The sequence below is a fragment of the Rissa tridactyla genome, chromosome 6, assembly GCF_028500815.1.
Source record: "Rissa tridactyla isolate bRisTri1 chromosome 6, bRisTri1.patW.cur.20221130, whole genome shotgun sequence".
Taxonomy (NCBI): domain Eukaryota; kingdom Metazoa; phylum Chordata; class Aves; order Charadriiformes; family Laridae; genus Rissa; species Rissa tridactyla.
Window position 1 is genome coordinate 24,863,841 of NC_071471.1, and position 24,805 is coordinate 24,888,645.

General features: G+C 37.3%; 1 protein-coding gene across 4 annotated transcripts in view; it reads right to left on the minus strand.

Annotated features, from left to right (window-relative positions):
• The window catches only part of SLC9A9 (solute carrier family 9 member A9), a 208,555-nt gene that overhangs the window by 108,477 nt on the left and 75,273 nt on the right, over positions 1-24,805 (minus strand). For 3 of the 4 annotated variants that reach the window (XM_054206426.1, XM_054206424.1, XM_054206427.1), the window contains exons 7-9: positions 16,765-16,903; positions 15,827-15,932; positions 5,784-5,872 (exon numbers count right to left, since the gene is read on the minus strand). In XM_054206426.1, the coding sequence (XP_054062401.1) occupies positions 5,784-5,872; positions 15,827-15,932; positions 16,765-16,903 (334 nt within the window). Of the gene's footprint in view, positions 1-5,783; positions 5,873-15,826; positions 15,933-16,759; positions 16,904-24,805 lie in introns of all 4 variants that reach the window. The other variant, XM_054206425.1, reaches the window with a different exon arrangement.

Consider the following 24,805-nt stretch of genomic DNA (forward strand, 5'->3'; position numbering starts at 1 on the left):
AAACACATTCTAGTATGGAATTTTCCTGCAGGCACTGTGGTTGTGGTGTGCTGGAAGAACAGATTCCTCCTGCACAGCACATATGCGAAGACTGATTAGAATCTGGTACTGGTGGCAATCTTGTTTGAAAGACAACTTTCTTTTCTCTCAGTCTTTCTCTCTGTCAATCATTTATGTGGAAACACCTGATCTCTTGCAGTGCCTTAAAGGTCATTTTTCCTTAAGTAGAGTTCTTCAACAAATCACAACAGCTGCCAATTAGGCTGCTCATTTAAAAGGATGAGAATTATGTTTTGTGGCTGTTGCTACTTTGTTAATTATTGAGGACATTTTGCTGTAAGTAGGGTTTTCCTCAGTCTAGAAATACTCTTGAATTTTTTAAAAGTCAAGAGACTAAATTGTAAGAGCCATTATATCCTGACATTTGTGTGGCCTTTTCTTCATAGAAGTGTAAACTAATTATCTATAAACAATCCGATGTCTGATAACAGAAAATAGTAGGCATTAACCAGAGATAAATTAATATAGGCTGTGTGCTTTAGAAGTAAGCACAGCTCTGATTGTTCTGTCTCTTAAACACTCATACAAATAGCAGGACCAAAGCCACAGGGCGCACACATGTCCTGTGTGACTGTGGAGGGTTTAAGGTAAGGGCACTAAACCCATTTCATTTTGTGCTGTTGCTCCCTATGATTTTAGAGGGCTGCTTCTCCCAAACACAATATGGGTGCTAGGTATCCAGAGCGGGACCCCTGGCAAACAGCAGGTTGAGGCAGTTTTGGCAGTAGTAGTACGCAGCCATCTCCACCCAGCTGCTCCCCTTCTCTCACAGAAAGACGGAAACAGTAGCTGCAGTTCCTGGCATATGATTGTAACAACAAACTCAAGAGGAAAACATTCTGCTACTGGAGCAGAATTTGCACTACGTCATTTATTTTCTTATGAAAAGATAGCTGATGGAAGAATCCTATAAGATAGTTACTGTATTGTGTATCTAGACAAAGGAGATCTGTTGTTTCAATTGTGAGAGTAGGTCTGCTTATAACTTGTTTACAAGACACTTAGGCCAGCGGAAAAGCAGTAGAATGACTAGGTCACAGTGATGGTGCTTCATTTGGATGCAGTGAGCCAAAACCCGACTTCAGCCATCTCTTTGCCTTTAAGTCCTACAATGCTCTTTTTACTAAACATTGTCTGATGCTGTTCAGGAACCACTCCTTTGATTCATCATTTTATTTTTTTTTCCCCCACTTTCAGCAGATTTGAACATCTCCATTGCCATACTTGAATTTTTAATTTATTCTCTGCTGTTATGTTCCGATTTGTTTCAGAAGTGAGTCTACAGTTATGAATGGAACAGCATCAAGTTTAAAGTTATATTGAGGCTATTTGATGACGTTATCAGGGTCAAGAGACTATAATGATTTGATTTACAGTTTTTGAGGAATTAAAAAGAAGTTTCATGACTTTTGTCAGCCTGTTTCAATTAATATGGTTAATTAGCATTAAATTTAACATGCCTATACACACAACCCTTTTACACGAAACTGTCTTTGGAATACAGCTCAATTTATGATCCAGCAATCAGCTGATTGATCCCTAGCCTGTTTCCTTGATGTAAAACTTATAGCTATATCAGAAATGAGCTAAACAAGTTTTGAAAACTTAATGTATTTTCAAGGGATTTCCAGGAGAGCTGCTCCTCTGCAAAGTGATGACTTTTAACAGAGATAATCATGTCCGCTTTATAGTGGAGATTAAAATTTGAAGCAATCAGTACTATGTCCACCAGTGAGCAAGGCCCAAACACCAGTCTGAACTTTCAGTCCTTCAGTGTAAGTTAATTTGCTCACGCAGCCCTAGTAATACCACATGCTTTGGTGAAGTTACTCAGAAGTTATGCAGCACTGAGTTCTCTTCTTTCACCTTTATGCAGTTCTCAAGTTGTGTAAAACCTTTGGAGGTGAAGGGCCGCTGAAATCTTAATGTGGCATCTTGTGCATACCGCACGCCTGGTGCAGCTGAACAATCAGGCCACAAGCTTTTGCCTATAAGGCAGGTGTTCCCTAATGGGTTTGCTATCAGGATCAGCAAAAAGTGTAACTGTTTAACTAGTAATGTGGTTAGAAAGGCTATTACACCTAATTTGAGAAAGCAACCTTCACGAGGTTGTTAGACACAACTATTTCAGAGGTGACAATGTAAAAAAGGGTTAGACTGGTGGAAGGAATGTACACAGGCAGGACAGTATGTGACATCCCCCCTTGCTGACTGGGCATGCTTTCCTATGCCTTCTGGTAATTCCCTGGTTCCACTCCATTGGAGACGCGTTTCAGAATTCCCTTTCCAGAATTTATAACTTGCTGGCACTGTATTTTGTCTGAAAGTAGAATTCTCCATACCCTTGCACACTGAACCAAAGAGAGGTATTGCCCTGTCCTCTGTTTTTTTTTGTTGTGGCTGTTCCCTGGAGTTAAAGGAACATAACCAGAAAATGGTATAACTCGTAAGTATGATGGATAACATTTACAGCCGTTAGCGAAAGCGAGAAGCTTCTGTTAATACTGCACCACTAGGAAACCGTGCTGGTCTTAGCTTGCCATTTGAGTGAAGCTGGTAGAGGACAGAGAGAAAAAAATAGTGAGGAATGTCTTCTCTTCCTGTAGAAAACACAGCGTTGTCCATGCATCCTTTTCTAGAGCTGACCTGTAGGGATTTACAGTCTGCCTGCTTTCAAACCAGTAATTTCTGTTTATCTAGCAACACTCTGCCCAGCCACTGACTTGCTTGTAGCTGTGCAAATCAACGCAACCCCACTGTACACCTGAAGAACGTAATGTAAAATCTGAACTATAATGTCTCAAGTTTTAGCAGCAACTGTTGTTTGCCTGCAGCATAACGTGAGGTTATACTAGCAGCTGTAAATAATTCTAGAGAAAGCTGCACAGAATCAAATAGCTTTCGATCAGGTCCTACCAGTTTCATCTTCTCCTTCACTAAAGATATATTGGATAAATTAAACTTTAAATGTGTGAAACTCAAGCACTCTGTTTGACCTAACCTTGTTGCCATGGATGGCAGTGTCAATTTTAATGGCAAAATCACTATGACTGTAGTCAGGTCAATGATGATGACTTAAAAATAGTGCCATAAAACATCTTTTATGTTAAAAACAAACAATAAAAACACACAGAGAGAATGTTCATAAATACTTAGTGAGAACTGGGATAATTGGATTGAATGAAAACTCTCTAAAGCCTGCATCACTAAATCTTTGTTATCTTACTTTTGACGATGTTAAAATAATCCATTGTTTGTGACAAGACTTGTGTTACTTCATACTTTCAGATTCTGTAAGTTTCAGATGCTTGAAATCTAGTATTTCATGGAATGTTAAACAGTGATTGACTGGATAATAAAGAATACATGGGGACTAATAAACACAGGGCATCTTTTAACAGGCATTCTTAAGACAGGTTCTTAAATTCTGATTTAAGAACTGTAGATAAGTTTTCATTTTATATCAATTCATGAAGAAAATTATACCGGTCTTTTTTTAATCTATCTTTTTCATAAAAATGATGAGGTATTATGAGAAATGCAGAACTCAGTATCATGGCCAGAAATGCCATCTCTATCATTGCATCCTGAATTTTACAATCAAGCTATGAAATTTTAACAGCCAGTAAAAAATGCAAAGAAAATTATGCAAAGCAGTAGGGAAAAAGCATTTGTTTAAAAACAGCCAACACAATCTCACAATCTGACTTCCAGTTTTAAATCTAATTTCCATGTTTTTTCTTAGGTTTAGCTTCGGCCTTAACTCACTGTTTTGTCAGTGTGCATTACAGCTCACCAGTCCTTATTGAAAGATCTGTCACATTGTAACAAAAGAGAGAGACTGCTTTGGAATAATTCTATAAATGAACTGAAAAGCCCTTGATTTTGGCCAGTAATGAGTAATAAAAATGACTTAAATTGGGAGTGAAGCCATCTGTCTGAGCAACAATGTTCATTTAAAATGCACTGAAGTCATATATGATTATGAAAATGCCAAGCGTGTGGCTTAGTAAATTTGCTTGAAGAGAATTCTTCAGGGGAGAGAAAGAAAGAGAGGCAGTGCAGGTCTCGCTGAAACAGCTGCATATGAAAGGGTAATCTTTGGATTAGAAAATAAATTAGAAGAATTCAAAGGAATTTAACAACAATTTTTGAACCATATCGTAAGGGAGGCTGAGGATTAAGGGCTTATGGGGGAAGAGAAAAACAGAATAGAAGGGGTGCATAAAACTCATAGCTCTATAGAGAAACACATAATCCCATTTCTGTGTGTTCAAGGGTAGATTCAGTTTATTTTCACTATTTTATTTTGCACTGTTGAATTGGGAGGAAATAAAAGAGTAAACATGAACAAAACCAATATGCATTTAAACTAAATGTTAGTTAATTCTGTAATTGAAAAGGTTCATATGTAATTAAAACCACCGTGGCGTTTCTTTCTCTCTTTCTGTTCCTAAATCAGGCAGATGAATCCCTGAAAAGCCTTGTATTCAAATTGTAACAGGTATATGCAAGGGTAGTAATGGCATATGCAATTCAGTATTTCTGCAAAATAGAAACAATTCTATAGTAGATATAAATGTTATTTCTTTATGATACAGTTATCAGAGAAAGGTTCTCTTCTCCGCTGGAATACTTTTCAAAAGCATCAGCCTCTGCTGGTATGAAGAAACACAATCGAGACTTATCCTGTTCAATATCTAGCAATTTATTCTGGAAGTACTGACCAGAAACTTTTTTGTGATTTAAAATCTGAGAGGGTCTGACAGTTGAACTGACACTGTGGCCAGTATTTTTTCTATCAAACTGTTTTTGATAGAAAATTGGATTTTTGATTAAATTGACATGTGCAAGAAGTGATGAAATTTTCTACGTAAAATTTCCAACACTTAAAACAGAGGAAGTGCTGAAAAAGGTACCAGATTGTATCATGAAAATTATAGTCTCGGACCATATGTTTCCATTTTGTTCTAGGAGATAGATTTTCTACAAGCTGGTTCTTGGGACATAGAAGTCAACATTAAAAGGGAAGAGAGCTGCATTTAAATGACTTCTCACAGGACCTAGGTAGTGGCGAGGTAGTCTAAAATTACTCCTTAAGCTGAAAAGTATTTTGAGCATTGCAATGCCATATATCTAGTACTGAGAACAGTCTGAAATTTTAAAACATAATTACAATTGCACTAGTCACCTATTCGAACAAAAAACAGATGACCAAATTTCTCTTGTCTCTGAACACTAAATAACACAATAGGAAAAAAAAACAACCACTCTTTCTAGTTATGTCAATTTTTTTAATGAAGCAGAAATGAAAGGATGTCATTGCTCAAGTCTGTGGGCCAGACTGCAGTTTATACAGTCTCTCTGCAAAAATCCACATGGATCCAATCTCTCAGACCACTTCTCTCTCAACTACCAGAGCTCTTTGATTTCCTTAACCTGTAGCATTTTTGTATGGAGGCTAGTGTAAACTTTTCTCCCTACCCTTCATCTTCTTAACCGACATTTCAGGTCTCTTGTGAAGAACAGATTCTTATTTTTTTTTTTACTTATCCAGAGGATTATTACTGTTTTCTAGGCAAAATCTCTAGTCTTTCCCCTAATGAAGACATAACCTTCTTCCTTTGCATTAACAAAATCCCATCCAGCTATATTCCAGAATAGACCTCTGTCTATTTCTTACACCAGTTGAAGACACAAAGTCAGTTATTTCCATGCCCTACCTGTTTAGTTCTCATTTTGGAATCTGGTGACAGATTGTTGTAGGTATAATGGGCCTGTGTAACTCCACAGAAAAGGACTGCAACAATACCTGAAATTCAAAGAAAAACCAGAGTTAGCGGCTTGTATTTTCTTAGGTTTGTCAAAGGGCTGCATAAAAAAGCTAATTAGACTGTTAACAGCATTTTGTAACAAAAAAACTCTAAGATATTTTTTATAAGAGCATCTTTCAAATAATCTAGAATTTTTTTTCTTTGCTAAAAATCATGAAGGTCCTGAATCTTCTACCTGGTCCGTCATGCATTCATAGCATTTCCACTGTTGTGTATTTCTACAGTACCAAAAACTGTAGAAAATTTGTTTGAATTAATACATGGTAACATCTGACTGTAATCTGACTGGCAGTTAGGCAAGGCTAACATAATTGTAATATGAAGGACTTTACAATGTTTGAAAATTTTGGCAGAGACTGAATAGGAAAGGAAAAAATAATTTTATTACATTTACATGGTTTGAGAGCACAGGGTACTGAATGACTGCAACAGGGGCAAGCCATTTCAGTCTGTGCCTGGTTGATAGCCTTGTTATAAGCAGTGTGTAACAATGTGCAAGGTGGACAACGACACATTTCTTAAAAATAATGCTCCGGCAGGTGCAAGCCGCATTGCCCAGAATGACTAGGTGAAAAACTGTAGCCATGAGGCAATAATTACACTTCCCAGCTTGTGGAAGGTCTTGAGGAGCCCAGCAGCAGGGTTGTCGGGTATAATAATAACTTTGTATTATAGTGATATTTCTTATTTTTGAATACTTCCTCCCTGGCCCCGGTCCTAACTCACTAGCATCATTGAGTAACGTCACTGTAATGCAGTATTATAATTAAAGTAGCTAGTAAGATTGTAACCGCAATTTCCTGTCAACTCTGGACACAGATAAGGCAGAAGGAACCCACACAGGGTGAAAATGGAAAACCAAAAATAAGTGTCCACCAGTAACCATATGTAAATGCCTATGGAGCAAGAAAGCTCTGTGCTTTTCTTAAACTTGGGGCACGTCTACATAGATAATTATTTACGCAACAGCTCAGGGCTTGCTCGTGTCCATTCCAATCATCATTCCCCTGAAAATCTCCACATGCGCTTCCTGAAGCATGCAGAGCGTGCGAGTTCTGCTCAGTTTCTAGATGCACACCACGTGAGCACCAAGCCAGCCTGCAGCGCCATTGCTGCGTGCCCTTGATCCCCGGGCCAGTTGTCCACCATCCACCCCACAGTGCTTTTGTTCTTGTGCCTTTCAGCCCTTCTACCCCCTTCTCCTGTCTAAGAGCTACAGCATGCCCTAATTAGCATTTTAGTTCTGCTTCCTCATGGGCTGCTCTGCAAATTGTTAGGTAATTTTTAGCTCACAGGCTGCTGATGTACTGAAATAACACCGATGAATCCAGGGAAACACACCAAGGCAACAAATCAAGCAAAAAGATACCTGTCCAGGTTTAGGCAATACCCATCCTTGCAATGTGACTGCGCAGCAGCTTTCTAGGTATTTATTGGGTTAAACTAGCATGAACTGAAACATAGAAACCAATTCTACTGGAAGCAAAGAGCATGAACTAGAGTTGTGAAAATAATCCCAGTCTGTGCCTTCACTCCTGGACGTGAAACTGGATAAGGCTTCCTCCAGCTTCTCCAGGATGGTGACTCTCCTGCATTTCCAAAGAGCGGGAAGAAGAGGCTCAGTAAGAGGGCAGAATTTACCGTGCTGCAGGCTTTAGCACGGCAAACCCAACATAAAACAAGCTGCTGCTTCAAAAGGATTAATAGAAGCAGCCCAGGCTTCATACAGTCCCAGGAAAAAATGGATGGTGATGTACTGAACAAATGTCTGGTCAAAGTGCTGGTGCCTCAATAGGTTCTTTAATAGGCTCATCCAAACCTCTAAATGTTTGAGTTTTAGCAGCATGAGTGCCCTAGAGGGGAGTGAAATACCCTCCTTCCCTAAAGGCCGGCATAGATAAGGAAACGTCAAAGTGAAAATTTAGACAATGCTGAAACTATTTTGTTTGGGGGAATGTGTGTGAGAACAACACATTCCCACATACCAGTTGGAGTAATTATTACCTTACCATGTCTTTCTCAAGTTTCTGACTCTCTTTGGATTGCTAACTGTGAAAATATTGTCCAACAAAATCCAACTTTCTTTACTTGCAAGCCTCTCTTGTTTCTGGGAAGGACAGGCCTGGCATTAATATGCCTTTGATGGAAGAAAAAAGTATGGAGTAAAAAATTCTGAGATGAATTTGGCATGAAGGATAACTGCTATCAGAAAGAAAATGAGAAAGCAATTTATTTTTTTTCCCATAAACCACTGTGGACATTTTCTTTTCCTCTGTGTTCTCTTTATATTGTAAATTTACCTGTGCTACTTCCACAGAACACAGTCTCTGCAGCCAAGAGAAATTCCACTGAGCTTTAACTGCTGTGTCTTTGGTTTTTAATATTTATTTTCTTACGTCTGTTTTGATATTTATTTTTTTCTAACTACACTAAGGCTTCTCTTTGCAGTAAACAATGTGGGGAGTAGCGGGATTGTCACTGCCTAAATACGTTCCTGGAAGTTCATGTTTTTGCGAGGTCTAATTGTTCTCTTAAATGTGTCTAACTCTTTTTTCTCAGTAACTGTATTTGATTGCACAGAACTGATCTGGGGAGTTTAAAAATTCTCAGGGCATTAATAATACGCAATGGGATGCTCAAACAAGGAAATTTCAGTTAAAAAATATAACCAATCAGTATCATTGCTGCTAAGCATCACTGGCTCCAGGCTCAGTAACAGAAATGGAGATAAGAGTTTCTGATTCACTTTCTTCTACATGAATCATCATCATGACAAGTCTTGCATTTTTAAAATTGACTACTAAATTCAACTATGATTATAAAATGTTTTTTGACTGCTAAGAAACTGTTAGTTATGGGTAGTGAGAGAACTGAGAGAGTGACATGAGGAATAAAATGGCCTAAATCTGATCTTACAATAGGAATAAATGATCTGAACCAAACAATTATGCAAGTGCAGAAACCAGATACCCTGTTTCCAGGGAAGACTGGGGGAATGCAGTGGAATATTTCAATTGCTACAACTGAAGGCTTAATATGTACCAGCCATGCCTCTTGCAATGAATGCTTCATTAAGAGGCTTGAAGAAAATTGTTTGTAATGCATTTCCATAAAAATGATTACTTAAGAGTAATGACCAATTACATGTTAATGCAACTACAAAGGAAAGAGAAGTACCTAAAGAGGCAAACACAGGACTTTTTAGCTGGAAGGAAAAAGCAATCTGGATTTCTTTGTAAGACTATTAAAGCTGGATTTTGAAGTTAGCTGGGTACCAAGATACGGTATGAACTGTGTACGGCACGTAAATTAGGTTGTTAAATTTTTGCAGGCTTTCTGTCACAGAAAACCAGATAAGACCAGATATGATAATACTGGAATTGTAAATAGAAAGTATTTATGAGATGCAGGGAGGCAGATAAAGGGAGATGGTCCTTTTACCAGTCCTTAGTGCTCGGTGCTTTAATTTCAGGGTCTTGGAGACTCAGCTCACTTTTTCAGTGCTGTTACATTGTTTCATTTTTAAGTGGCAGATTTAGCAATTACTAAGATACTTAATTCTACAATTGCTGAACAAAATGCTAACCTAAAGTAAACAGGGAGTGTTCTGAGTTGAAATGGGTGATCAGTTGTTAAGTGCAATACAGCTGCTTGTGTCTATAAATAAACTTATTGAATTTTTTCACTTAATATAAAAAATGAGAAAACTCTCAGTAAAATGTTGACAGTCACTAGTGAAGTTTCAGCTGCAGCTCAGCCTCTTTGAAGAGGTTTTATTAGAAATAAAAGCCTACCATTTTATTTGATGTTTTTGCTTCTCATGTAACAGAAATAGCAATAGCTTATTAGCTGCTTATACAGTTAGAGAACTTATTCTTATATCAGTTTTGCTGAATACTTGTATTATAAAATTGTTTCTACGAAAAAAACTGGTGATATCAAAATATAATATAGGATAACGGTGTAACATATCTTTAAAAGTATTTTACTGTTGGTGTCAACATTAACATGACAATGTGAGCATTAATTTATAAGTTTTAATCTAAAAATAATTCCTATATTGTCACTGAAAGACAAAATAGGTTTTTTTTTGATCATTTCAAAAATAGGCAAAAGGAAGCCCACCCTTGCTTTTCAATATCTGGTGCTAAGAGAATAACTGGAAAAAAGTCTGTGTTTTGTCAGAGAAGGGCAGCATGTGCATAAACTTCGGAATTTTCTAATCTGAGACAACAGAACTAACATTATGTCTCCAGCTGTCAGGTATTTTAGTGGTAAAAAAAGGAATTTACAAAAAAACCAACCCCCAAACTTCTACCTTCTGGGGAAACAGTGGAGTGGATAAAATGTATAACTTAATTTGAAAAGATCTATAGGTAAACTGACTGGTTTACATCCCAACTTTGAAGCATTCCAGGGCTTCAGGGATGAACTAATGATGCACAACGTACTGTAAATCCCACAGTACAACAAGCAACAGGAGCTGGTCTTTCATCAAAGGCAGTGAAATGTGGGGAAAAGAGACCAATGAGGACTGGGTATAGAGAAATTATTTAAATCGGATAACATTTACTTTGGAGTCATATTTATGTCAGAATATCTCCACAGCACCTACTGGGCACATCCCAGTGCAGACTGAAAGCGTGAGTGGCAGAAAATGAGGCACTGTCTTCTGCATCAAATTGTTGCAGTAATAAGGGAATGAAACCAGTAGCAACAATATCCCTATTCAGACTGTTTTCACTGAGGGTATGAAGTGTGACTAATCACTTTTTTGATACTGAAGCAAAGATTCAAGGCTTCTTTCACCCGACCTGCACCAATGCAGAACCGACACTGGTGCTTTGTTCATGAAGCTTTCATCTCTGGAGTTGTCTAAGATTGATTTTATGTTGAAGTGACAGAAAGCAACAAAAGACAGAGATGAGGGAATTTTTTAGGCCCTTGTCTGAGGAATGATTATTGGTATTGCACCTGGCTGCTTCAAGTGATACCTGAGCTTCAGTGTTGCACTTCTGTAACCCCAAATGAATTGCTGCATTCCACTTACATTGGAACTCATACGGTGAGACACACCAGGTTTTATTCTAGACACGCTAAGAGTGCTTACCCTGTTTATCCTAAACCTATTCACTAGCAATAAGACTCCAGATCCTCATTTTATGCAACTCATCATCAATCTCAGCCTAATGCCATGCTAGAATATGTACTTCTCTCTAAAAACAAACACCTTTCTCATCTTACCTACAACAGGACCTAAGTTAGCCAGACACAAGCACTGACTCAAGTGTGTGCACAGTCTGGTCAAGTGATGCTGTTGAAAGGGCAAGTGGGATAACTGAAACTGCACAGGGTATTGGATCTAGCTTATATGTCAGCAAAGTATGCCTAGAGCTTCCTTTAAAATACAGTATTGACCTGGCACTCCCCATTTTAGAATACAAATAGATCATCCAGAGCCATCTCTGAAGTCCTACAGGCAAGTAATAGGTTAATAACTGGTGGCATACTTGCCCAGTTGTCATCTGTCTTGGCACAGCAGTGCAAATGCCATATTCTTATCTATGAAGAGCCTGCTTTCCTAATTAGACCCAAATTTCACCCTTTCCTCTCAGGAGTGAGCGAACTACAACTTAAGACAGTTGAGGTCTATTTCCTTTTGACCTGGAAGCCAAGCTTGCCCCTTCTCCCTCGTTACTGGGAGGAGTCTACCTACTTCTCTGTATGCCACAATGTGGCCCATTACTTATGAATAAAGGAAAGAAAACCACAAAGCTGAGAATTTAAAGCCCAGAATAGCTTCCTTTTATGGAATAATGTCAGCCCAATGAATTAAAGCCAATCAGGTACCAACCTGCATTGTGCTCTCACAGTGCTCAGAACTGTTTTGATAGATCCCTTCTGAGAGTGATAGAAGAAGAAGAACTGGTCACAACATTTAAAAAAAGCAATGCGGTAGATGATGGATCCAAGGCAAATTACATCAGAAAACAATCACTTTGGGCTGGGCTTTGAAAACAGTAAGGAACAAAGATGATCCTCTCCAACATTTTCTCCTTCGAGATCTATTGTCTTAACTTCATAGCACAGGTCTTTGGCATGTAAAATCAGAGGTTGTTGGCTGTAATTTTGATGCATTTACAGTGATAAATTCTATGTGACTTTGAAGTATGCATTAACTGAATACATAAACACAAATAAATTCACAGATGTATATTTGAGTGCATTTTTGCAGGTATATTAATCTCTTTTTATTTGAATATCTACTTAGTTCAAACATCTGTAGATAGAAAGGGTCTAACTGAGGTGAACATTAAATGCCCACGTACATCTTGGAATCTTTCACAGACTAATGACTGTGAGTGATCAGTTAAAAATTAGCAAATTTTGTTAATTATAAAGCAAAAGAACGAGCAATTAATAAATCCAAGATGTACTTTCCACATTTATTTTGACAAGTGTTTAATTTAAATTATTTATGATTTTTTTTTTGTAGCCTACTAGTAAATATTCTGTAATTAAGTTTGAAAATGAAAGCAACTATATTAATACTGACCTTACTATAGTACTCTGCTGTTACAACTTTGCTCAGCGGTCAGGAATGATATACTTCAGGGCAAATCAGAAAGTGCACAAATTAGATTCTACTGTATAAGAATCAATTTATCATGCATATGTCACAGCTTGACGATAGGGCTATAAGATTAATAACCATAACATTCATTTATAATTTGCAGTTATCAGTATAACAATAATTGTGTAGTCATCCCAGATTTTTATTATGATTTGCTGGTTTGATCACATCAATTTTTCAACCAGGGTCATGTCCATATATTGTGTGTTATATATTATGGGATATCTTGAGGTAGAGGGATAAAATATTTTATAACATGTTGACTTGTACTATTCTCCATGCACATTTTATTTAAAAAATATGCAAGCTAAACAAGTGAGCACTACCACCTTCTATATCTACAGAAAAAACAGTATAGCCTTTTATTTATAAATAATGGCATACTTCAATATTAGACATCAAACGCCTCATAGTGATTGAAGAACTAGTGTGGAAAGCATTGTAAGGATAAAACTATTTTGCAATTACATTACTTAATAGCTACAGGGAAATACTGATGTCTAGTCCTTTGAAGTTCATTTAGAAGGGATCAACACAGGAAACACAATATCCAAGGAAAATGAAGAGGACTACAGGCATAAATCTACAGTGGATCGAGTTAATTTTTGAAGCAAGCCTACTGAAGTCAAAGACTTCAAACTATGAATTTAGTTCATTGAAGGGAGTGGTCCAGCAGAGTCATTGCCTGGTTGTGATGCTCTCTTAATTCTCATTATTGCTTTTGAGGATAGACACACTTGACTGCAAAACCAGATGATTTATGCATTAAGACAAAGGGCAAAGCAAGTAAGCTGGAAATGACTGGAAATGATAGAGTATGAATTAAGAGCTGAGAGTGTTCTGAAGGATGACTGACTTTCCCCCCGGCTCCCCGCGCCTTCTGCAACAGGTGCTTCGTGCATCCCACGCCCACGTGGGAGACTGCGCACAATAACTGCATTGTACACACATTTCCTTAGCATTGGTATGAGAAATCACAGCCACCTCTGAAATCTATACCTCTAACAGAACCCAAGTCAGATGAAAATTTCTTAACCAATACAGTAATTCTCCTGTTGAACTGGAAATCTAAAATCATGTTACGAAAGGAGGGGAGTTGGAGCTATTTCAGATGAGACTGAGAGAAGACGAAAGCGACATCAAAACTGGTTAAACCAGACAACTAAAAATATCCACTCTAAAGTGTAATGTTAGCCCAGTACTAATAAAGTCAATGCATTCACAAAACACAGCTTTGAACTTCTGAAGCTACAAGAAAGGCTCCATGAGGTTTTTTTTCCACCGTTATCAGCTTCTGACAAAAGCCTTTCACAGAAACCAAATGGCAAAGACTCAACTGATAAAACTTTCAAGATTAAACTTTGCCTCTTCACAACAGTATAATTAAACAATTTCCACCTGAAACTCAGAACACATCCATGAAAAAAAGGATAGTGACAGACCTAAAAGGGCTTGGTATATTTTTCTTGTAATTTGTGTGTTGGCAGAGCAATTCTCTTTTATATGCCTATATCAATTCCTTTATTTATAGAAACAGCTAAATTTCCCAAAAGTTTTCTATTTTTTTCCCTTTAACTGGAACTTTAATCTGGTTGCACTCTCTTTCTCTGACTCTCCCTCTGCCCATTTAAAATTCCTTACCATGGCTACTGTAAAAACATCTGTGGTGTTCAATAATTAAGTCTTTTATTTCAGATATTTTATACCTCACAAAAGAAAAGAGAAATGAAAGACTCCTCAGAGTGACTACCAGGAGAGACTATGGTGTCTGTCATCACATTTGCAGTATGCAAAAAGACATATGCTAATTATTTTTTTCTCTGGATGTACAGTCTAATCCTATGCCCCCAAAATGGAAATTGCCTTTGGTGCAGAACCTGAGGCTCTGAAAGATATTACTGTTTTCCTTACAAATCCACTTTTTGGGTATAATATGTAACTTAACAATTGTGCATTTGCTGAAACATAGCATCCTTGTTATCAGTTGGGAATGTATTTGAAAACAGTCTTTCCTTGGAAGTCATTGGATTAGGAAATCATTACCTCCAGTAGGAGGCAAGTGATTAATAATCATCCTTCTTTACTTCCATTTTTATGTCACGTTTTAAAGAGCCGTTAAGCATAAAGACACAAAATGGACTTTTATTCCAGCTGGTATCCAGTTTTATCTGCGTCATGGAATACCACCCTTTTGTTCACTTCATGTGCTTCTCTTTTTATTCATTGGCCTGAAGATTTTGGCAGTAAGCAGGATGCAAATTTGTATGTTTAATAAGGCAAAGATGCCAGAAGATGCATATGTTAATACCCATTCAGAAATAGTTTCATTGTGTGGCTAATATTAAAAAAGTAACATGCTGGCTCCATAGAATTCAGTAGAAATATAACTGTTGGCTTCAAAACGCTTTAAACAATTTTGTAAACAAACCAGCATGGGCTGCGTTAACACTCTATTAAACCGCTTTCTTCCCCTGATTATCCCTGACATTAATTAGAGCACTAGATTTCAGAGGTGACAGCATCAAGGACATTAAAATGATCGAAGTCTTACAAACTTTGTTCTTTCAAATTTCACTATACAATAGGCTGCTGTTGAGGTAAACTGTATCCATTTAAATTTTTGCCTAAATTTCTGTGAACTCTACATTGTAAAAAGCAGTCCCAGAGTATGTACTTGACTGTGATTGCACAATTTCTTTGTCAGTATTAACAAAAGCCCAATCAGATCACATGTCTTTCTACCTGTCACTGGGACACGACTGTACTTCTCCTGTTGCAAAAGGTGTTTATGGAGGTGCACCGAACAAGATAAATTTAAAAAAAAACAAATCCAGAGGTGGCTGCAACCCACCGGCAATGTTGAGGATGGCCCTTTCCTCTGTTTAGTCATTAGTAGTTGGGAAAGAGGAGGAGGGAGCGGGACAATGCAGTGCATGCAGAGCAGCATGCTCTGACAGTCACGCGGCACTGTGTATTTGCTTCCTCGTACTTACCATCAGCTTTGGTCCTATAGCTTGGCAGAAAACAGTGGCATCAATAGTGGGACTAATAGGGATGGGACAATGTAGGCAAGGTAGGGAAGAAAGACTGATGACTTCAGCCTGATCTACTAAGTCTTTGTCTGGAAGAACTATTCAATGTCTCTATAGATTTGTTCTTAGAGATGAAACCATCTCCAATATAGCAACTGGCTTTTAGAAGCTTTATACATGATGTCACACCCCAAATAAACATGCCACTTGCCCATACTAGAGGCATATTATAAAACTGCTTTTATTCAATAAAATGCAACACTTACCTGTAAGACCGGCGGCTTCTGCTGATAAGAAGGCACTCCAGGATAGGAGGAAAAACAGACCTGTCTCCAACATAGGGAACTCACACAGCTTTGTAAATTTTGTCAAGTGCTAAAAGATTACTAAGGAAAAGTAAAAACATAACTGTTTTGTAAGCTAAAACTGCCCCAACCTGAAAAAGGATGAAAGAAAGCAAGCTCCCCCACCATACTCATCTATAAAAGTTAAATGCAGGAAAAACTGCACCGCTTCTAAACTATCTCAAACAAAGAGAAGAATCCAGCACAGGTTTTAAATAGGTGAATTCTACAATTCAGCAGTTTCAAGTACTTTTGTGGTTTTTGAACCAATGCCTAATTGATTCCATTTGATATTCTTTTCCCAGAAAAAGGGAAAAGAAAGTAACTTTGTCCAGTTTGGTAAACAAACTGGCAGTTGTTTACATTTGCACCAATGCAAGAAAGATGAAAATCACTGCTCTTTCTACCATAGTATTTTACATTAAGAGCTGTAAAACACAAGAAAAAAATGCAGGGCAACAGATATACCTTTTATTTCTAGTTTAGGAAAACTGACTGACTTCATTTGTAGTCTAGTGTTTGCCTTGTATTTTTGTATAATTGTTGAGAGTCTGAAGTTCATAAATTAATGTTTTGACCTTAAAATACTTCAAAAAAACTTTCCTAAAAACATAATTATTTGCAAATAGTAAAATAAAGACCAGAGTCTTGCCTAATGTTAAAAAGAAATTTGCATATTAAGTTCTTTGTGGACTCTGACAAGTGAAATTTCCTGTCGATGTATGATTTGACTGTTTTCAAAGTCTTGAATTAACAGTGAAAAGGTTCAGCCTTAAACTAAAGATGGTCAGTCTCAGATATCACACATTTTTCCCAACATATAAAGATTTTTCTCTCTGAAAACAAACCATAAAGGATATTAAAGCTGTGACAACAGCGTAAGAGGATCCCATGGCAAATGATCCAGCAAAGATCCCTAGGAAATTTCCCACTGACTGGAAGAAAGCAGCAGCATCAAACGCATTAGGATTCTCCTTAGGACTGTAAATGGATATGGAGCTGAAACAAAAACAAAGGGATGGCTGAGAGGGAGAGAAAAAGAAATAAAGAATTCAATCCCGTCGTTATGATATTGGAATCAGTAATTGAAAATGGACGTTTTCAGGGACTCAAAATGTAAAACAAGGCTTCTCTGGGCTGATAGCAGATGGGAGAGCAAAGCAGATGGAGACTGGGGGGGAACACAGTTTATTTTCAAAGTATCACACTGGAAATCAATAGTCTACTGCCAGTCAGTAAACATTTTTATACTAGAAGTGCCATAAAGAATATTGTTTCCAGGCCAACTAAACATTAAAAGGTGGTAGGAGTATAAGAAAACTGCAGGGAAGATAGATAACTTTGAATTATTTATTGGCCATATGTCTTCAGAGCAGTTATATATTCACAAATATTCTTGATAAAAAGTGCAGCTTTATGGCTGAAGCTCAAATGGGTGACACAAATCACAGTAGGTACCAAATCTGCAGCAGCAATCTTGTCATAAACCACCTAGTAGTTCCCTTCTTGGTATTACCCTTCATAAATAGAGCTGAAAGCATATCAAGAGCTCAACCATAGGAAACCTTGTGGGCAGAATGAATGTTGTCCTACAGAAGGAAACTACTGCAGTTGTCAAAGGTCATCTCCTATATCCCACCCCTCAATACAGCCATCAAGGGTATTTTTGAATGGGAAATGATGCCACCAAAGGGAAGGCCGTGCACTAAAGCATTTTTGAGAGTTTCAGGGTTGCTATTTGCCGCTAGTCAGTTACTGCCCAGAACACTAGTAACACCAAGTGTGTATGCCTTTTTTCTTATTGAAACATTAAATTTAACAGATACAAAATAGCCCTAAGCGTCACTAACACTAATTAGGCAACATTTTAGATCTTTGTGGTTCTATTGCTTTCAGTACTGTCGGTCTTTTATGTTCATTGTCAAAGAAACTGTACTGAGTTTGGCATTGGATTACAGAAAGCAGCTTGGATTGCTGGAAAATGATTGGTATTTTAAGCATTAAAAATTTAGAATTTTTAAAATGTTCTGAATATTTTAAGCTCTTGCATATTAAGAACATGATCTTGGCGGCCTGATGTCTTCCATCTGGAGATGAGGCTTAGAGATGAAGCTCTGTGTGGAGGATTTTCTAAACAGTTGCATTCATTTAGGAATCTCCAAATAACATGAAGACATGTGAAAACAGATCTCATGCTTTCAATCTGGAAAAAAGGCATAAGGATTCTAAAGGCATATGGTGGAGCACCACTAAATACGAGTGGTGAATACTTATCCATTACAACAAAAATTACTAAGCACCAAAATCTGATATCTCCAGTTATGCTAATTAGCACCACCACAAAACTAGTGAGATGATTTGTAGCAGAAAGTGCTATTAATATAAATACAAAAAATATTGTTCCCAGAGGAAATGCTAATTGACAAAATGTTGCTATTTAAATGTTCAGTCCTCTTTCGATTGTGACTCTCCTAGACCAGAGGTCAGTTATAATTCTTTGCTTCTCTTGCCTTCAGATGATTCTTGAAATGTTTGTCATCTCTGGCCTACTCAACATTTATTGGTTTAGATCCCATATGAAATAATCAACTATATTAAGCCATAGATAGACTTTCTAAACTGATGGAATAGCTCTATCAAAGGAAATCTTATCAGCTGTGATACTGTACATTTATAGTCTAATTTACTAAGTGTATTTTGTATGCTTAGGGAGGGCTTCGGTTAGTTATTTAAAGTTGAAACTATTTGGTAGTGTAACCAGAACTGTTAGATATAAAACTTTTAGGCATGTCTTGACAGCAAAGCAGCCACTTGGTTCTCTGATATTTGCCCCAAATAGGAACTGCACCTGCTCTTCTGTATCGCTTAGTGAATCAGGAATTGATCTTTTGTGCTGCCACAAGCACTGAGTGGTGAATTCAGAGAAGTCAAGCTGCCTACACCCTAAAATCAAGGAAAATTGTTCTATTATATTGATGGGCTCTGCCCGCAGAAGGGATGGTCAGTAATGAAAAAGTAAAATAAAAATCCTGACATGGAGCGAAAGTTTAGTAGTCAAATGTAAGCTATAGCCATTAACGGCATTTTTATTAAGTATGTTAACCTTAAGGCAAGAAAGGTTGACTTTGTTAAGACCAGTTAGAGTTCCAGTTTGCCCTCCAGTTTACCAACAGCTTTCAGGTATGTAGAAAACTAGAAGAAAGCATCCTATTCTTAATGTAGGTATGTCGGGAACAAATACGGAGTGAATCATTCTCACTGGGAAATTTTTCTACTCAATATGCCCCCCAAGTCACATGATTTTTTTAAAGCACCATAACACAACATATGCTCATTATATTAACTCTGGTTTCTGGTGTAAATCTTTCCAGAACTCAGGTGTCCCTATATCTCAAAGAGTATTTAGTTCTATTTTTCATTTTGCATTATTCTTTACTAGAGCTATTATTTCTTTTTCTGAATATGTTTCATCTTTAACGCTAATTTTTAACTCTTTCAAGCATCTAAAATACATACTAATTTACCTGATAGTTTTTCTATATAAACTGTATTTCAAGAGAAGAGAATTTTATCCTGTTTGTTCCAGTACTCCCTGACAAGCCAATTATTTGACCTAAACTCAAAATTGTAACATTTAACACTGGAGAGAACCATAGTTAAACTTAAGAGTGCCCCTACTATTCTTCTTTCTCAGAGAGTAATTCAAGAAAGATGCTGGTGTGACTTGCCATTTCTGCTATCTGCTCTCTGCGCCTGATACAAAAGGGGTTGATCACAATTCATTAACAAGGAGCATGTGAGTTTGATACTAAATTTGAAACTGTGTTTAGTTTCTAACTGTTGAATTAGTATAAGAAAAAAAAAAAGGTTTATTTCTGTAAATTTGTATCAGAGGTGGATTAAGCAAATCCTGAAAATAAATGGAGTAGAAAAAACTGTTTTCAGAGATTGATAAATCAACAGAACTAATGACAAAGATACGCTTTATCTACCACCCATAATGAGATGGAGTGGAGGGATAGAAATAAAAGATTTTTATTGGGTCCTCACTGAATGCTTGACAAACATATCTCACAAACACCTGCCCTAGTGCCTACTATCTATCTATATGTAAGTTTGGTAACCTCTGCCTCTCCTTCAGGTTGGAGTAGAGAATAATAATTAGTTTCCTTACTGGTTCTTATAAGGATTAGCTAGCCCTTTCTACATTAGAAACTATTAAACAGATCACTTTTTCTTTCCAGTTCTTCTGTGCTTCCTTTACCAAATAACAACGGACAGGGTCAAGTGCTTTCACAGCTTTCAAAAATGAAATAACAGAAGCAATATTCATTTATATAATAAATTGCAAGTTAGGATGGTAGCTTTTGCTTGAAACAGAAAGAAGAATTAACAGTTTGTGCCAGTTGTACGGCGCTGATCATTCTGCTTCTTCCCTTCCCTCATCTGTTAAGATCATTTTAGGATGAGGCTCAGCATGACAAAGAATGAATGTTTCTTTCTACGGACTTATATGGGGATATATTACTGAAGGTCTCCATGACAAGCAGAAGTGCTACTGTAACAGAAAGAGTAGAGCCACATTTCCAGTTACATCTTGGTTACTTGCTTTTTACATCTTCAGTTATTCTCAAGGAAAATTTCATTTATTCATAAGATCATTCTCTTCTGTAAGTTTTCCCAGCCTGTGAATGTAGCACAATGTATTTGCCTTTTAAAAGAAATTGAAAGTATTTAGGATGAGAGCAAAGGCTTGCAGTAAGTCATGGAAGTTTTTTGAGGAAAAATCTGTAGGTGAGGTTAAATCTTGTATCCCACCTTTTGTTCCTGTCAAGGCCTGATATGCCTAGGGCTAGTGTGGCAGCATCGAATAAACGAGATGTTAATCAGTTGTAACTAGCGGAACAGCACAAAGATCCTTGGTTTTGATATAAGCCAGTGATGTAACGTGTATCAGATGAATTTTAGGAAACGGCAATGTGCTGAAGAAAATACACTCAAGCATCAGAACTGTGTGCAAATGGCAGAAAATTTCTAATTTTATGATATGGAATCAATGACTAGAAATAACCAGTAAATAAACTGTTTTATTTCTTTCTTCCTCCTTCTGTCTATTTGACCAACATGAAAACAAACAGCTTATTATCTTTAGATTTAGATTTCTTTCTACTTGCTAAGCCAAAGGGCTTCCTCTTGCCCAGTGGCCTCCTTCCTATTTGCTGCACTATCACGTGCCACATAATAGTGCACAGAAGAGAATCAGGGACAATCTAAAAAAAAAAATAAAAAAAAATCATCCCTGAAAATACAGAAAGGTCAGATATTCCTTAAAATACTTTCATTGAATGAAGTAGGATCTCCCTCGGGTGACAAATAATTATAGAACTACATGGTGATTTCATCAGCTGCTAATTAAGAAAAATAAAACAGGCCAGGGGAAAAAAAAATATTCTAGGGTTCAAGGTTGTTTTTAAGAGGGAAAGAAGGTTATTTTTTCCTGACCTAGGTATTATACCCATACAGAACAAGGTAGGTCGCTATACTGTGTTAGAAAACTTGGAGCTTTCAGAGAAGTGGATTGAACTGAACGATTTCTGTTCCCACACAATTTTTTAACGATCTAGTTTTCCTAAGTGTTGAAAGGAAGCCAAAAAGAGAGAATCATAATTTTCCCACAACGTAAGTGTCTGAACTAGAAGCTAGATGTGAAAGTGCATGCATAGCACCAGACACCTACACCTTCTCTTGGCAAGTTTTAGGTTGGTAAAGCCTTCCAGGCTTCCTGATAAAATAGCTCCTCACACAGTAATAGTAAGTAGATGAACTATAAAAATTAAAACAAATGCAGTAAGACTGGGATGTGATCATACTAAGCCAACAAGAGTATGTATGAAGTAGAGAAGTTTTGCAGAGAATTAAGGCAGGGCAAAGAAGAGACACGGCAGTGCAGGAAGGCTCTAGGACTAGCAAAAGCAGCTGATTGTAACAATAGTGTGAGGCAAATACATGGAGATCCTCTAGATGAAAATTTCCAACAACAAGCAAGCTTACTGTATTTTTCAGACATGTTTAAAACAGTGATCAGTAACCAACACAAACGCACAGAAGGTGCATTAAAAGAACACAGATGAGTCTTCTGTACATCCTTCTGTACAAACAAATCTGTCTCCTTGGAATTTATTCCTGACAATATTTGCAAACTTTTAGAGAATTAAGTCTCCAGAAACATGGATTTCACAGAAATATACATATTAAGCTTCTGTTTATATAAGAACTGCAAAAACAAAAAAAGGAAGGTTACTGGTGGCTGAGTTACTGGTCAGACGGCTAGTATTTGAACCTTCATTTTTCTGAATATCCAAAACTTTATTCTCCTTGGCAAGGCATCACATTGTGGGTTTTTTCCACTCGCAACCTGGTTTCAGCACAGTGCTAGTAGTGTTATTGGTTTTAATTCTAGCAAAAAGGTCTAGCAGTCATTTTAGAAGCTATTTTCTAGCTGGGATTACACTCTGTTCCTTTGCCTCTGTGTCATGGCATATTTGCTTTCTCTCTTTTCTGTCCTCACTTTTGATACTTTCTATATTTTTCCAGACTTTATGAACTATTATAGGACATTTTATTTCAATTACTTTAAACCAAACTAACACTTACTGTTGCTGTACAGAAGGCTTTTACTGTTTATGAAAACCTTTCTCAAAATGGATTTGTTACCAGTTCCAAAGTGGCTAGCTGCTTGCAGATGTCAAAGCATGAGCAATGGTGGAAAAGTAAAGCTGTCATAGACTTTATGGAAAATATAAATTTTCCCATTTATGAGCAAAAGCAACATCTGCATGAAAATAAAAAAGGAATTCAGGGTCTTTGCTAGATTTTCACTTAGCATAAAATATCACGGGCTAGTTCTGCTGTCTCAGGCTCCTTTTTAGGTGACATAAGGCATCCTCAAATCTGATGCAACTGGAGAGCTTACTAAGTCTTTCAGTGGTATTGCAAAGCAGCTGCAGAATTTGAGTGACTCTGTCCCTTAACTTGGGCAGCCAGAAATCAGCTTAGCTCACCAGGAGTCATTTTTGGCAGCTTATGATAAATATTTTCTACACTGGTAACTACTTCAGTTTTCTTTTGTGTTCAGGCCTGAGCTGACACATGGCAGCAGCTTGCAGTAAAGCCAGAGAAAATAATGAGTAGTTTGTGGTGTTCCAGGTGGACTTTCTCTAATGCAGATCTTAGTTCTCATCTACCTGCAAACAACAGGGACACAGAAAATCTGTCATAGTCCCTCCTTCTCCCCTGCTTCCCTAGACATTACCCTTAGGAAGCCTGCTCTGCCTCCTTAGGGAGGCTTGGAAACCATCTCTTTATCATGGTGATCCTGTTGTTGCCCTGAAAATTCCACCACCTTTGCCTTAAAAGGACCTGCTATCTCGTCCATCTCCATAGGGTTGAACCCAATATCCTGATGCCCAGAGACAACCTCTGCAAGCCCCCCCGACAGAGGTGCTGGGAACATCCCCTCCCTCTGATCCTCGTCAGAACTCGGTCACTACAGACCTGTAGTCACTACAGACACATAGAAAAGAGATGCAAGATGACAGTTTTGACAATGAGTAACGATGTAATGGGCCTGCAGGCTGAACAACTTCAAGTCTAAAGTCATATCTGATCTGGAGTGGATCTTCTCTACCCTTTTGCATTTGAGAAATGGTATGTGCTTTCCTAATGTATCCGTACAAATATCTTAACTTTTCATTATCTTATTCTAGGCAAATACTACCCTATTTTTATCTTTGACAGAAAGAAATCTGGACGAACAGCAACCTAGACTTAAAATTCTTTTTATAAAAGAAAATCAAGGCTTTTATAATAAAATATGTTAGCATTTATCTGAGGCTTGGTATAGGAATGTTTAATTTTAAATGACTGATATTGCTTCTAGATGTCTAATTTTCATAAATCTATTTGAAAATATGACAGTCATTTTCTAGTGACGACTCTTTTCCAAAAAGCCTGTCCCATATCTTTGAGAGGAATGAAGCACATCAGCAGAAAACAGATGGCTGATAGTGAGATGTCTGTGACAGCATGTGCTGTATTCTATGGTATGCTATTACCAGTGTCTGACTGTCCTTACTTATGAGTTGATCATATCGAAAGGCACATAATTTGCAGATTTCTGTGCCTGCAAATATGATCCTTTCTCATTTGGGTATCAGAACTGTAATCCAACTCAGTGTTAATTTCCATTCTTTGCAAACACTGCACAAAGAGAAATGGCCTGTGTATCTAGAGCAGCTTGAAGTCTGTCCTCCCAGTTAGGGAGCTCTTAGTGGCTTCATCAACTGCAAAGATGCGCATAGTGTGGAGAAAGTAGAAAAAAAGAATCAACCATCAAGGAACATATATATAAAAAAGTAAATTATTATTGTATTAACACGAAGAGCTGGATTTCTCCTCTGCCTTGCATCTCTCTGTAATCACTTATGCCTATGCAAAACAACTTATAAATTAGAACAGTACTGTAAAAAAAATGCAGTTTTTCTGCATAAGAAAACATGACTAAAAGTTACAAACCAGTGGTGTATGGAACTACCAACGCTCTGAGTTAACAAGAAACAATGAACAAGGAAAAAGATTCTCCGATTGGTATCTGGAGGAAAAAAGAAACAAATTCCTATATGTTGTTTGAACCAAATCTACTATGTCATGCTAATTAAACAACTCAGGTAGAGCATATCTAGTGGATAACAGTACCTCATACTTTGTGAAGGCATCTTCAGGCCCCTAAGAAGTGCAATAATCCCCAAGATACATGTCAGCTAAAACTGTTTCCTGAACAAAAAGAAAATGGTAAAAACCAAAAAGAGAACCTAAAATTTAAATTTATATATTGTGCCATTA